This window comes from Harmonia axyridis, chromosome 4 (genome assembly GCF_914767665.1).
Source record: "Harmonia axyridis chromosome 4, icHarAxyr1.1, whole genome shotgun sequence".
Lineage (NCBI taxonomy): Eukaryota > Metazoa > Arthropoda > Insecta > Coleoptera > Coccinellidae > Harmonia > Harmonia axyridis.
In genome coordinates, this window is record NC_059504.1 from 28506497 (window position 1) to 28520432 (window position 13936).

A 13936-nucleotide genomic window follows, 5' to 3' on the forward strand; every position below is an offset into this window, starting at 1 on the left:
ATACTCGCTTTGGAAGAATGTCCTATAAGCAACCTTAGGAAGTTGTAGGTATTCTTTTCTCCAAAGAAAAAGAACGTAAATCGAGGGATATTAGTGAAGTGTGCTGAAAGTTCATTTGTTTGAATCTTCACAAATGAAATTGTCTAGTGTGTGTCAAATTGATATTTCAATTTATTTTTTTATGAAAGTGTTTGAGGGGGACTTTGTTTGAGTAACTTTTTCTGTTAAAAAGAATGAATTCTTCTCTTTTAGATCGATCTGCGATATTACTTATCTGTTTAATTCTAAAGAACGCCAGTGTACCAGATCCCAATAGTTAACTATGTAAGTGTAGCTTTCAAAAGTTACTGAGCAAAATCCGTTCAGCAGCCCAAAAAAAAGATACCCGGAAGCAAGATCATTCAGATCAGATTAGCAACAAATTCAGTGAATAAATACAGGCATCGATTAAAGTCAGAAATATATTGCCAAATTTTAATGAACTAAACTCTAAGCTAAGTTATTGATATTTCATTTCTTTTTTACTATAAATTCCACTTTCATTTTCTCTCCTCCAAAAGAGGAATTTGCTTATGTGATAGTGGCCTCGACTGTATCTCCTCGTTGATCATCTCTTGAGCAGTATTTTGGGAATTCAATGAACGAATTACGAATCGGGTCATCACTTGACCCGGTTTAGGTTGTCGTTTCCGCCTATTCCTATTCTCTTCATAAGTAACACGTACAAAGCATCCATAACCGATGAGCACCTGTGTTCTGCAAAAAAAATTTTTCTATGGTTATGTATATGAGAGCAAGGTTGACCGAGTCAAAGAGTCCTGAAATTATTACTTTATTTTGGAATGTCGAATTTCGTCCGTGTTGTAAGTCGCTGAGCCAGTTTTTTTTCGATTTCCAGTTCTATTGAAATTATTCCAGCAAGAACTCCTGCAGCATCTGTTGATACTGAGCTATAACTTTTTGTTTGTATTCAAGTAATGGTGCCATAGATTGAATCGTACTTCCTGCTGACCTTTGAGTAATGAATTATATCAATCCAGTGGTGGGGTGGGATCCTTCAAATGTTTTATTGATAGATACATTACCTAATCGGTACTCCTCCTTTTCCCTCATCATAGTTTTTATGATGAGGCATACGCATAGCTAGGATTTAGTTTCCGGGGCGTTTTCTGATTCAGACTGCGGCTGCGCGAATTGGTCGACAGTCATGCCGCACGACAGCTCGCCACTTTTTATTTCAATAATTGGTGACTACCTAGTATATTTTGGTTTAGTACTTCTTGTTCCATTCTTCCATTTCTTCCCATTCTTTGCGGACTTGTTTAACTAATGGAGTAAGGTATAACTTCTCATCTTCGTACTTTGCCCATTGGTCTTTGGGCAGAATATTCTTCTGAAGAGACAATTGTGCAGCTCTAATCAAACGATAATTCCTCTCATCAATGATTTTTGGATCTAATCTTTTGAGGGCTTCCCCCACATCAGCTCTCGAATCATCGAGCAGATCATCCCTCAACAAACCATATTTATTGAATCCAGACATGTTGTACACGAATTTTTGCCATGCTTTACTAACAAAACGTTTTTGCATGTGCATTACAGACATCTTTACAGTATTTTTCAATTAAATATTTTCTCTTTACGTAATACAAATCGTAGTTGTCTTATTAGTTATTTGGAAATGTCTACTCCACATTTAGGTTAGTTTTTGAACCCTCTGGGGGAAGGGTAATGATTATTAATTGATTTTTTTTTCAACATTCTTCTTGAATTTTATATGGTTCTGATCTGTATTCGCGATCAACAAGAAATGTTTCAAGATGCTTTCGATTGTTATTCTACATCTTAAAGAAAATTTGTCAATTTGATCCAACCAAAAGTTTCAAAATTGGTACGAACACAAATTTTTGAACGGTCATAGTTTTGGAACCGCTAGTCGGATTTTTTTCGAATTTTACGAAACTCCACATTCGAGATCCTAACCCTACACTTCTCGAATTTTGTTTTTTGTTAACAAAAATATAATTTCGATTCGTAGTGTTGAGAGGAAGTATAAAAAAATAATAAAAAAATTCTAGAGTTTGTATTATGTTTTATTTTTGAAAAACATTAGTATCAAATTTGATACATAATGCATATGAGAATACATGTTCCATTTTCAAGGATAGTGGAAATTAACAAAACAATTATTATTCTTGTTGAGACACGAATGAACACCAAATTTTGAACATTTCAAATGAGAGAATGATTTGCAAGAAGGAAATTTACATCTTTGTCTCACATCATCATAGGTAGGCCAGTGGCCAATAGAATCGGTCCTGACGTCCTTCGGAGGAACATGCGAAAACACTGTGGACTTTTTCTTTTTCGCAACAAGCATATTTTCGACGGAATCCTTGCTATTTCTAGCCGAACATCAACCTGTTTGAGCTTTTGCTTACCAATGCTCTTGTGGAGCAACCATGTATTTACTAAGGTCATGTCGACTAAATGGTAAAAAAGACGAATATACAATTTCTTAGATCTAACTTTAATTTTATTTCTGCTAATATAACTGTCCATGGCATTGTATTCCTCCCATATGAGCATTGTATTCCGGGACTAGGTTTGGACAATCAATATTCACATATTTTTTTGATTTTCTGCCCCACCTTCTCACTTCTTTTGGAGGCATTTTCCCTTTGAGTGTTGAAAGAAAAGAACTGGCTTATTATCTAGCCATACTACAGATGTTATGTCAACTCTATCGATATTGCAGATATATTCATGCGAAGAGCCTCTAGGTTCTTTCATCAACTCTTTTTCAATTCAAATATGCGCTATGTATCAAATTTGATACAACTGAAATTATGTCGAATATAATAATATCACATGGTATAAATGAATGAAATTATGTTATATTTGATATATCTTACCTTTATCGAAGTAAAAACAGTTTTTATAATGCAACTTTACGAAAATTCGAAGGATAAACAGATCTGAATCACCTCACACTGGATATGATATCAACTAGCTACCTTTTTGAAACATAAACATGCCACAGATGGTATTAGCGCGCGGAAATGTATTATGAACCGTATTGAATCTTAAAATAAGGATGTATCAAATATGATATATGTAAGAAACTGCTAAATAAGATAACTTTAAATGAAGTTTATTTGGTTGTATCTGATTTGATACAATAGGCAGTGTAGGGTAAGTTTCAAAATTGGTACGAACACCAATTTTTGAACGGTCATAGTTTTGGAACCGCTAGTCGGATTTTTTTTTAATTTTACGAAACTCCACATTCGAGATCCTAACCTTCCCTGAAAGTTGTTCTAATATCTACTCTAGATCCTTCCGTACGAATGTTATGCTGTATATCTCATATAGTTTATTTATGTATTTATGTTCTGAATAAACTCTTATTATTATTATTATATGAACGGCTATAGACGGATAGACGGACAAATCAAATCTGAGGACTTTTTCATCATCAGTTAGTCAAACCTTATGTTTCGTGACCATTTCCGGCTCGAAATGTTGAAAATCCAGACAGTGTAACGAAATGATGAATCAATCGGTTCGAAGAATGAGTGTTAAAAAATCTATAAACAGTTTTACTTACAAAAGAATCCCACAAAATGTATATTCAGGTTTCGAATCAGAGTCCGGTTTTTGAAATGACAAGCCTTATAGAATTCTGTAACGATTCATGATATAATTTTTTTTTCAGCGTCCAAAAGCCGGCCTCAAGTGTTAGGCATCCTAAAGGATCGTCTCAACCTGGAATATGCTGCAAGTGTGGATGCAAATAGTATACATAGAGCCTTACACATTCTTCAAGCAGGGCCTGATTTATCAGGGGAATACACTTGTTCTGTGTCAACTTTGCAAAGCGAAGATATCAGAACGAAAAGTATGCTAGTATTTGGTGAGTATTGATTTTGGTAAAATTCTGATGGAAAGTTGCTCCAGTAATGCGATTATAACTATTGCTTTGTCTTTTGAAAGAATGTATTCATGAACTGCGATAATGCAATGAAACATTAGGACTAACTCATACTTTCCATTTCTTATGGGTTTTGAATTCTTAAACAAATTATGCTGTATACAATGAATATATGAAAAATATTGAAGCGATAAACTGTGTTTGAAATAACATGATATTCGTTTAACCCAATTTGATATCTGATATATTTCGTTGAAGGAATGATTTTGTATCTCAAATTATTTATGAAGCTGAATGTCATTTTACTTTTTTTTTGTGTATGAAAACTACTTTATCGTGCTGTTTTTCGGACTGTTTTTCAAAATGTGGAGATTCATTGAAGTGTTTTGTGCATAATGTTTTAGAAAATAAATTCCTAGTGTTGTACCAAAATTTTTGAATTTTTGAAAATATATAATGATATAGTTATAATTTGATAAAATTCAAAATGCTTCGTCATATTTTGATAATTTTTTAAACGGAAAGCTAACCTTGTCCAGAGCAAATGTCAAATAATCATCTAACTTTTATATTTGCTGAACGTCAAGTATTTAAAATTTTCAATAATTCTTTCATGTCTAGATTTCAATGAGTTTTACTGATTTCAAATGAATAAGTTCCAGAAAGGAGTCTCATACTACGCCGCCTTAGCTCAGACGAAGGCTCGCTGAGGGTTCAATGTATAGCAGAAGGAGTTTTCCCTACTCCCATTATATCATTATATTCTCAAGATAGGTGAGTTATTTGAGATGAGCTTTTATTTTTCAAGTGTATTTCTGAAAGTTTTCGAAGATGATCTAACATGAGAATTAAAACTCTCTGGTCTGAGATGAGTTGTTACTATTTTGGAAAATCTTTTATGAATGAGCGAATTTTTCAAGCTTATGTAGGATATCTGCGTTCCGTTGTTATTTTTCATTGAAATAATAGTTCTCAGTCAGTCGATATTCTTGATTGATCCGCTAGAGGACTAGCAACTACCTATATTTGGAGGTGCAGTTGAACCACCACTCGTACATAAAATCAGAAGTTCATAAATTATTACTCAACGCAAGTTCTCGCTTATTATTAATTAATCGCCTTACACCTTCCCTTGAGGAGACAGTGTCACTACACACTCCGCCACCAGCACCGACGACCTACCAGAGGAGCAGGTGCGCAGGTATACTTAGGGGGAGAGAGTGCAAGCGAGGTCTGAAGGCGGAAATGCTTGAAATAGTTATTTATGTCGAAGAACCTCAAATGGATCGGTTTTGTGATCAATGTATTTTCAGTTTCCAATACTTCTTGTGAGTTTCCTATGTTTCTTGAAAGTGATATTTCATATCAATACCAATCTCGATACCATAGTTATTGTTGTTGATTTATTTCGATATTCTTCTTGAATCTTCTACTGTTTTGGTTGAGCGATTGAAGTCATATATTGCACAAAGCTTGATATTATTTTACTACATCTAAATACAAATTTTCGTGTCGAGCCGATATGCTGATGAAAATTTAACAAGAAGAGAAAATTTCAAAATTTCTGGGTTTGTTCGTCGATAGCTGTCGTGTTTAATAATGGACGGACAAAATTGAATTTCAAGGCGGATCCGTCGTCGTTTGAGATCATATCAAGCTTAAAATTATAGACATTCTGATGAAAAGATGAAGGGATATGTTCAAAGAACGAGCGCACAAAAAACTATGAAATTACCATCGTTACGTGTTATTCCCTGTTAATTCACGTTCTCGTTCAAAATAACACGATATCTAACTGGCCCAACTAGATTATATCCAAGCTAGTACATAACGGAAGTGTTTCGTTCGTTATTTGGATAAGTTCCATCAGCTACGTGATCCCAATTACCAAGTTTCGTTCGTCGTGTATGGGTATGTAACTGAGTAGTTGGCCTGTTGGCTGCAAAGACTAGCGAGATTTCAGGAATGATATCTTTTAATTGAAGCACGAACAAATAACAATTACTCGAGAAAATATAGCGCTGTAATTTAGCCGTAGGTGGGTTATTACCGTTAAAACGGAGTCTTTTAGCGCCAACCTGGGATATTACAGGGTATATTGTGGAATGGATGAGGGTGGAGATTTTCTTACGTTTATGATTTCACGTGAAAATATTAGAGAGCTGATGCATGTTCGTTTATCTCTCAATTTCGGGTTTTCAAGTTGTTTCGCTAGAAGGCACTGCACATTCAATTCACATTATGATTTTGTATCAACCTTCTAGAAAGTGAAATCATAGATTTGTATTAAATTTTTATTTATACAACGCAGAGTGATCAATTGAACAACGCGCATATAGTGAGATTGAGGGTGAATGAAGTACATCGAGTTGCTTCTAAATGGTAATTTAGAATGATGATCGAGTGGACTATGTAGTTCATTCGATCGTTCTAATTGTTTTTTTTTTTTAATGAATCTGGTCGTAAAGCGTCAATGGTGCTGGTTTTCAATGCTGGTTTTGTCGGCATAAACCAAAAAGCTAACATAGCCCCCTAAAAAGAAATCGAGCTGCGTTAAGTTTCACGAATGACGGGATCAGTTTACAGGACCACTTCTGGAGATAAAGTCGTCACCAAACTGATTTTGCAAAACATTGATGGTTAAGACACTCTTTGGCAAACTGCGATGTCTTGTTGGAACCAAATATCGTCGATATTTAGCTGATTGATTTTTGTTCATTTTCAGTCAGCTTAGCTTGATAGCTATCGCCATTCACCCTAAACACAGATCCTTTCCCATTTCAAAAGAAATAAGGACCGATGATGCCACCAGCGTGTAAACCGCACCTAAAAGTCAATTTTGTTGGATGTAATGTTGTTAATGACTTGAGGATTGTCTTTCTCCATGGCAATTTGGCTCATTGATGAAGACATTTGACCAGAAATGAGCTCCATCTCTAAACACAATTCTTAGGTAAAAATTCTCATCTTCGGTCAGTTTCAAATTAGCCCATTCAGCGATGATTATTTGGCTTCGAATTTTGCACGAGCAGTATTTTATACTTATGTGAGCCAAGATCCTTACATAAAATTTTTCACGTAGTCGAAGGACAAAGGCTAACAAGTTGAGAATAGCGACATATCGACATTTTGGCATCTTCTTCAATACTTCGCGCTTCATCACTGATATTCTTTTCGGTATTCACATTTCTTTGTCCAGTTTTGAATCGAGAAGAGTAAAATCAGTAATAAGTGCGATTCATCAATAATATTGATGAATACATTATTTATTTTGGTACTTATTCACCCAATATGTAGAGAATATCAATAAAGATTCGATAAACTGATATAAGATTAAAAGAATCACATTATATTCATTCTTCCTAGAAGCTAGCAAATTCAACATGCACATATCGATCACAAAAACAAAATCAATGGCCATAAGCGAAGAACCAAAACGATGCAAACTTGTCATTGCAGACCAACCTATAGAACAAGTTATGTCGTTCAGATATCTTGGCGTGGAGATATCCTCGAACCAAGATAAAACACACGAGGTTCGTAAACAGGCAGATAAAGCATGCAGGGTTGCCAGTGCACTTCACGACGTCATATCGTCGGCTAAGAGTGTAAATCTGCTATGTCCATAATGAACAATTTCACAGGAGACCGAAAAAACCGTACAGTACAGTGTTATAATAATAATAATAAAGGTGTTTATTAATGAAAATACATTCAATAAACTCTATTGAATGTATTTTCATGAATAAACTCTCTTATTATTATTATTATAACACTGTACTGTACGGTTTTTTCGGTCTCCTGTGAAATTGTTCATTATGGACATAGCAGATTTACACTCTTAGTCGACGATATTCAACAACAAACATATGAGTAAACATTCGAAAGCCAGGATCTACAAAACTTGTGTTTGACCCATCATGACGTACGGCATAGAAACTCGAGCAGTTAACAAGAGAACAAAATCCATCCTAAAAACGACGGAAATGAAGATACTGAGAACCATATCTGGGTACACACTGAGAGATAGGAAGAGGAACACAGCCATCCGAGAGGAATGCCAGACTCAGGACATAGTTAAATGGGGAAGAAAACGACGACGATATTGGAACGACCACGTCAGCAGAAAGGACGCAGGCAGAATTGCTAGGATAGCCCGAGGCGAAATCCCAGGTACCAGAAGACCAGTCGGCAGACCCCCTAAGCGCTGGAAAGACTCCTGGATATCTACATCCACTGAGGACTAAAGTGGAATATACAAGCCCTCGGCTTAAATTAAGACGAAAAAGAAGAAGATGTCTAATGAACATGCGCAGAACCTGATTTGCACGAAGAATTGAAAGTCTGCCAACTTATGACTTTCTTAAACCACTCTTATGTCCTTAAGTCGCGTGCATAAACATTACCATAAAAAGAATAAATTCATGTTAAGTTAATGATTAAATTGTATGAGTGAATTCGCCATTAATCGATGTCTAATAACTCAACAACGGTATAAGATAGGGGTAACATATGGTATATTTTTGAAATTAGGTAAAAAAGACCATTCCAAAATTTCAATAATATACAAGATATTCCATTTGAAAAAAGGCTAAAAAATTCCTGAAATCTGCACGCCACTCGGTTTTTCATAGCATTTTATCAAAATTTAGTCACAAGCACACAAATTTTATTTTCAACTTTTTTTCTGTAGGCAATAATAACGCTGATAAGGGGTGGGTAATTTATAGTGAATAACGCCGTACTACATATTATTTTGTAAAGAATGGGGAAAATTGAATTATGAGAATGAGGGAGTATTTTTAAAGATCAGGAAAGAAGGCCGAAGATGATTTTGAAAAAGTTAAAGTAAGCGAATTAGAAAAAATGTCTCTATCACACAAAAATATGAGAGTATAGGGATATGATAATGCGAGTAATGATTCCAATCCTGAAATGAATTAAATTTTTTGTGCTGTTTTGAAATTGTTGGATTATTGTTGAAGAATATATTCTTCAAAATTTTTCAGAGATTCCTTTTTTGATTTCTTGCATAATAGACGTTAAGGCATCAAATTAGGTCTTCGCCCATGGCGATAGTATAGGAAGCGACGAGTCTGCTCATTTCCAACACCAAGTAGCAAACATTTTCTGGCATTTCGTACAACCAACTCTCATCCCAGTAACCAAATCTCACGAGTTTCCAAAACTCGATGTCCTTTTCACTCCTCGGGATGATAGAGCTTTGATTCGACTTAAACTGTACAACGCAAAACGGAATCGCGTTCAAACTCTGTTGCATCATAACCCTCCCAAGAACTTTCCCAATCCGCCACTGCATCGATCGTCGATTAGTTTGTATCTAAGTTTGCCAAGTGGCGTCGGCCAGCTCCCCCAGGTAAATGCCCCACACCATCCCAAGTCCTTCAGTTCTCGTGAGCCAACGCTCTTATTTACTACTTGGGCCGCACGACCGGAAGCTCTTAATTCCTTCCGCCACAATACGCCTCCCGACAGCTCCAACGGAAGAACAATTGAGAGGTCACCTGTCAAATGGGCGCTGTAAAGGCTGAGTTAGATGAAGCGGAAAAACTCTGATTTTTCCTCTATTTTCGTACTCTCGAAACGGGCATCGATTGCGGACAACGGAACGGTTTGCGGAATCGGGCTTTTTCGTATATGATTGACCTGTTTTTTTTTCGGTTGGGGGGATTGGAGTGCCTTGTGGGCGTAGGAGAACGTCATCGACATTCAAATCAGTGATGGATTGTGTTGCATGCGGGTTTATTCTCAGGAAAATGGGTTCTTCCGCTTGGATACAGCGTTAGTATGGATAATATTGTGTATGATGTTTCTGAATGTCTGAGAGTTTCTTGGTGTAGACGGTCTATTCTTAGGTGTATCATATTTCTGTAAGCGGAGACGTTTTTGTGTGGGGTACTTATTTTCTCCACGAGTGCTATAGAATATACTCCTTTTCAATTTCGAATTCAATCACAAAATATTAGTATTCCATCACTTGATATAAATAGGAAAACAGGGAGAGATGACACACCTTATGGAAAATGAGCCGGAAATCTATTGTTTTGAACTGATCGTGGTCCTAAAATCATAAATAATTTTTTGGTTATTAATCTTTTACATTATAACATCAATATAAAAAAAAACTAAAACATTCTCCAAAAATAAAATAAAATACTTACAAAATTCTGATTTTGGCAATCTCTCCCGCATTCCATGGGTGAGACGACGCATTAGGTTTGGGAGAGATTGCTCAAGGGGCTTAACATAACACCCTTACTTTTTGGCAATTGTTTCATTCCCACAGGACATACAGTAGTTTTTAAAGGATGTGCACGTGTCATAAGGCCACCTGCATCAATTCACGTACTGAATCCATTTCACTGTAGATTTGGTATTTTCGTAGCGCTCCAAGCAACCTAAGCATTCATTTTCATCAAAAGTGAAACGCTACCCTCGTAAATCATGAGAGTGTTTTCATCTTCATCTTCAAAAAGTCAAAAAATACAGTTCTCGATTCCATTGGCGTTTATACTGCAAAAAGGCGTAATCCTTTCGAAAGCGGTCCATATAGAATGATTCTATTCAAAAAACATAAATAACTAGATCAAATCAAGGAATTTCAAAAAATTTCCTGCAGTAATTCAAAACTCATAATATCATTAGAAATTCAACGTTGAGATATATGAAATGAGAAATCTCTTTAGAGCTTAATGTTTATTTATATAATATGTTTAGTTTCAGAGTTCAATCAACGGAATATTATCAATTGTTTTTTGAAAATTGAAACGTAACGTACAAGTTCACTATCACGTCATTGTTCATTCAAAAAATGAAATCAATCGTACCTGTATTTTGGAAGTTACAATGTTGTAGATTAGTACTGGAATATCACTGGCATGAACAAGGTATCGAACACCCTTACCCTATGTCCTACGTCAGCGACTAATCTTACGACACGAGCGACGCGAATTTTACTACGCGAGCGATGCGAGCAGCGCGACTTTTAGTGTCCTACGTTGAAATCTACAAACACGACACGGCGAGACTAATATATGGTCGAGGTTGGGATTGTGCATTGCGGAAGATCAGTCACGCGAATTTCGCGCAGAAATATTGAATAATCAGATCGCGGACATCGCGTGAAATTCGCGTCAAACAGTTTTACGACCGATACGATTGTACGTAGGACAGCGCTATTATATTCCAAGGTTTGATAAATTCGCTTTGGTCGCGTCGCTCGCATCGCTCGCAGTAGTTCGCTCACGCAGGACACAGCGTTGTTATTCCTCTGTGTGAGTGGAAAAAAGTGGTTCAATTTCGCAAGAGTGTGCATTCAAACCCGAGCATACTTCCCTCTGTGTGAATTGGGCTTTTAATGCTTGTCATTATATTCATATATGTTATTATTGAAATTATAACTCTGCATCAGCAATAGTTGCATTGAGTAACTTGTTGGTATAGTGTCGGACGGTCCCTAGCCCTCTTGTGGAAGAGTGAGACTCACTGGTCACCGAGGCCCCATTCTCCAAAATATATTGTAAAATGTGAGCCGCACAAAATAAATAGTGACCAGTAAAGGCGGCCACTCACGATCCGCCCATGTTCGAGCGTTCGGATAATTTTACAGTCGGGCAGCTCGGGACACTACCGCACGACTGTAAATCAGAGAATGAACTTGACTGCCCGACTGGAATCTCTTGAAAGCCTGCTACCAAACGCTCGAAAAAACGCTTCGTGAGTGCCGGGCATAAGTGTATCACTTCCTCCTTAAGCTGTATTCACACCAGTCGGTCGGGTTGTGTGGTCAGAGAATTCCGATTTTCGATGATTTTACACTAGGCCAGAGGAACGCGAAAGAGATTTGGATTCCAGTTCAAGACAGCAAGTTGCCGACGGCTTTGAGCTCAGGGTAATAAACATGTTTATTACTCTGATACAAAGGTGCCGACGTTGCCTTGCCCTTCATAACGATAATATTTACAGCTCGAAATAGCGGTGCGCTCCGATTCTCTTTGAATTATTCTCAGCCCCGACCTTCCTTACCTGGTCTGAAAGGTTTTTCTACTACAATTTGCATTCAATTTCCCGATCACCCTGGTGTGAATGCATCTTTACCACCCCTAGTATTCGACCAAACTGATATAACCTCAGAGTAATAAACATAGATAGAGGGAGTATATGTCTTCTTCAGTCAGAAAATTTTGCCCCCAACATGAACTATCAAATTTGACAAGAAGCGGGCGGAAATGAAAACATATCAGTGATACGATATTTCACTCAATTCGCGAGTTTCTCCACAAAGAACGCACTTCTTATATCCTATAGTGAATCAACGTGTCATATTAACTCAAAATACATATATTGAAATAAATACCTGAATGAAAGTTTATTCAGAAGAAGGTAACAGAAAATCATTCAGATTTTTTTGCAATGATCACAAATTATAATAAATTTGTAAAATAAACAAAATTTTATGAGCATAAATTGCAGAAAAGAAATCGACCTAAGCTAAATAAAGAAATGTATCTTGTGTGCCAATTATCTCTCCCCAAAGAATTAATATTTTAATTCACAGGCTATGAGATGAAGGCGGTGGTAGCGGACCGAAGAAGAAATCCAGAATGAAACCATGTGTAATGATTTTTTTAGAACAGTTCACTTAAATAGTTCTGGTGCGTTAATTAACATTTTTTTATTTTGATCTTAAAATTTGTAGGATTTTGATAACTGTTTTCAAGCTCTGCAGGCAACCTTTTTGTGAAGAATTGGACCATAATATGATATGAATTTTTGGGTGACGTTTGTAGGTTTGAACGGAACACTTAAAGTATTTTCCCTTGTAGATCTTGTATTATATTTTTCCAGTGCTGTTTCAACCTGATAACTTATTTTATTAAAATAGGTAATAGCTGAGTGAACATAGAGATTTCGGATATTCAATACATTGAGGTCACCATACAAAACATCTGAAGATAATCAATATGGTATTTGAAACAATATTTTTAAAGATGCAGTCTGGGTAATTGATAGCTTTTTCAAGGTGTTGTTGTAGGCACATCCCCATACTACAATGCAATATGTCAAATTCGACTCTATTAGTGCATGGTATAATGTTTTCAGCAACTTATAGTTTTCAATAAAATTTATAGAATATGAGAATATATTTCCAATTTTTTTATTTAACAAAGCAACATCCCATTTTGGGTGATTATCCAACACAACTTCAAGATACATTATTTTGTCAACTTTTTTTATCCTAATGCAACAACATATATTTTATCTGAACAGTTATTATTATGAATTCTGATTTCATTTACAATCGGCTGATCTACTGACGTGGTACGAAATGTCATAAAGAAAGTTTTTTTTTATAATTGAGGCTCAACAAGCATACCAACAAATATATCAGAAATTCAGAAAACAAACTTCAAGCGTGCCAAACGACGTGAAACAACCGATGACACTAGGAGAGCAAAAGTTAACAAACCTTGGATTTCAGCAAGAAGATTCAGAAAATAATAAATATTCTGCTTATTATATATTCTACAGTTCGGAAAAATATTGGATTCCGAATATTCAAATTTGTATATTAAGTTGGGAATCACTCAAATAAATATATTTCATTCAATATAATATGCATTCATAATGATAAGTAAAATTGTGGATCTGAAAATATATCACAATCCGACAACTGAATCTAACCATGTTTTGGGTACATGTAAAAATTGCTAATACCTTCTCTATCTATGTTATTACTCTATGGGTATAACATAACATTCTATCTGAAGTAAATTGACGTTTGACGCTCACAGAACAGCCGTTCAGTAAAAAAAAATTAATTAAATACTAAAACTATCAACATGAATTCAGATCAACTGAACGTCACTGATTTTCCGTTTTCCAATATATTCAATGAACGTTTCTATTATCTAAATTGCTAAACCTTATATATATTAATTACTGTGTGCCATGAATCGAATAGATAAAAATGAAAAATAA

General features: G+C 35.7%; 2 protein-coding genes across 3 annotated transcripts in view; one reads left to right on the forward strand and one right to left on the reverse strand.

Moving 5' to 3' along the window:
• Window positions 1–13936, forward strand: part of LOC123678268 — a 91709-nt gene that overhangs the window by 24870 nt on the left and 52903 nt on the right. The window contains exons 3-4 of one of the 2 annotated variants that reach the window (XM_045615235.1): window positions 3719–3916; window positions 4591–4708. In XM_045615235.1, coding sequence (XP_045471191.1) covers window positions 3719–3916; window positions 4591–4708 — 316 coding nt within the window. The remainder of the gene's footprint in view (window positions 1–3718; window positions 3917–4590; window positions 4709–13936) is intronic. The other variant, XM_045615236.1, reaches the window with a different exon arrangement.
• Window positions 1257–1681, reverse strand: LOC123678269 (cytochrome b-c1 complex subunit 7-like). The gene has a single exon (XM_045615237.1). The coding sequence runs from the start codon at window positions 1604–1606 to the stop codon at window positions 1271–1273; it is 336 nt and encodes a 111-aa protein (XP_045471193.1). The 5' UTR covers window positions 1607–1681; the 3' UTR covers window positions 1257–1270.

Bases quoted from the DNA above. Each gene is read 5' to 3' on its own strand.
- LOC123678269 (XM_045615237.1), bottom strand. From the start codon at position 1,606: ATGTCTGTAATGCACATGCAAAAACGTTTTGTTAGTAAAGCATGGCAA.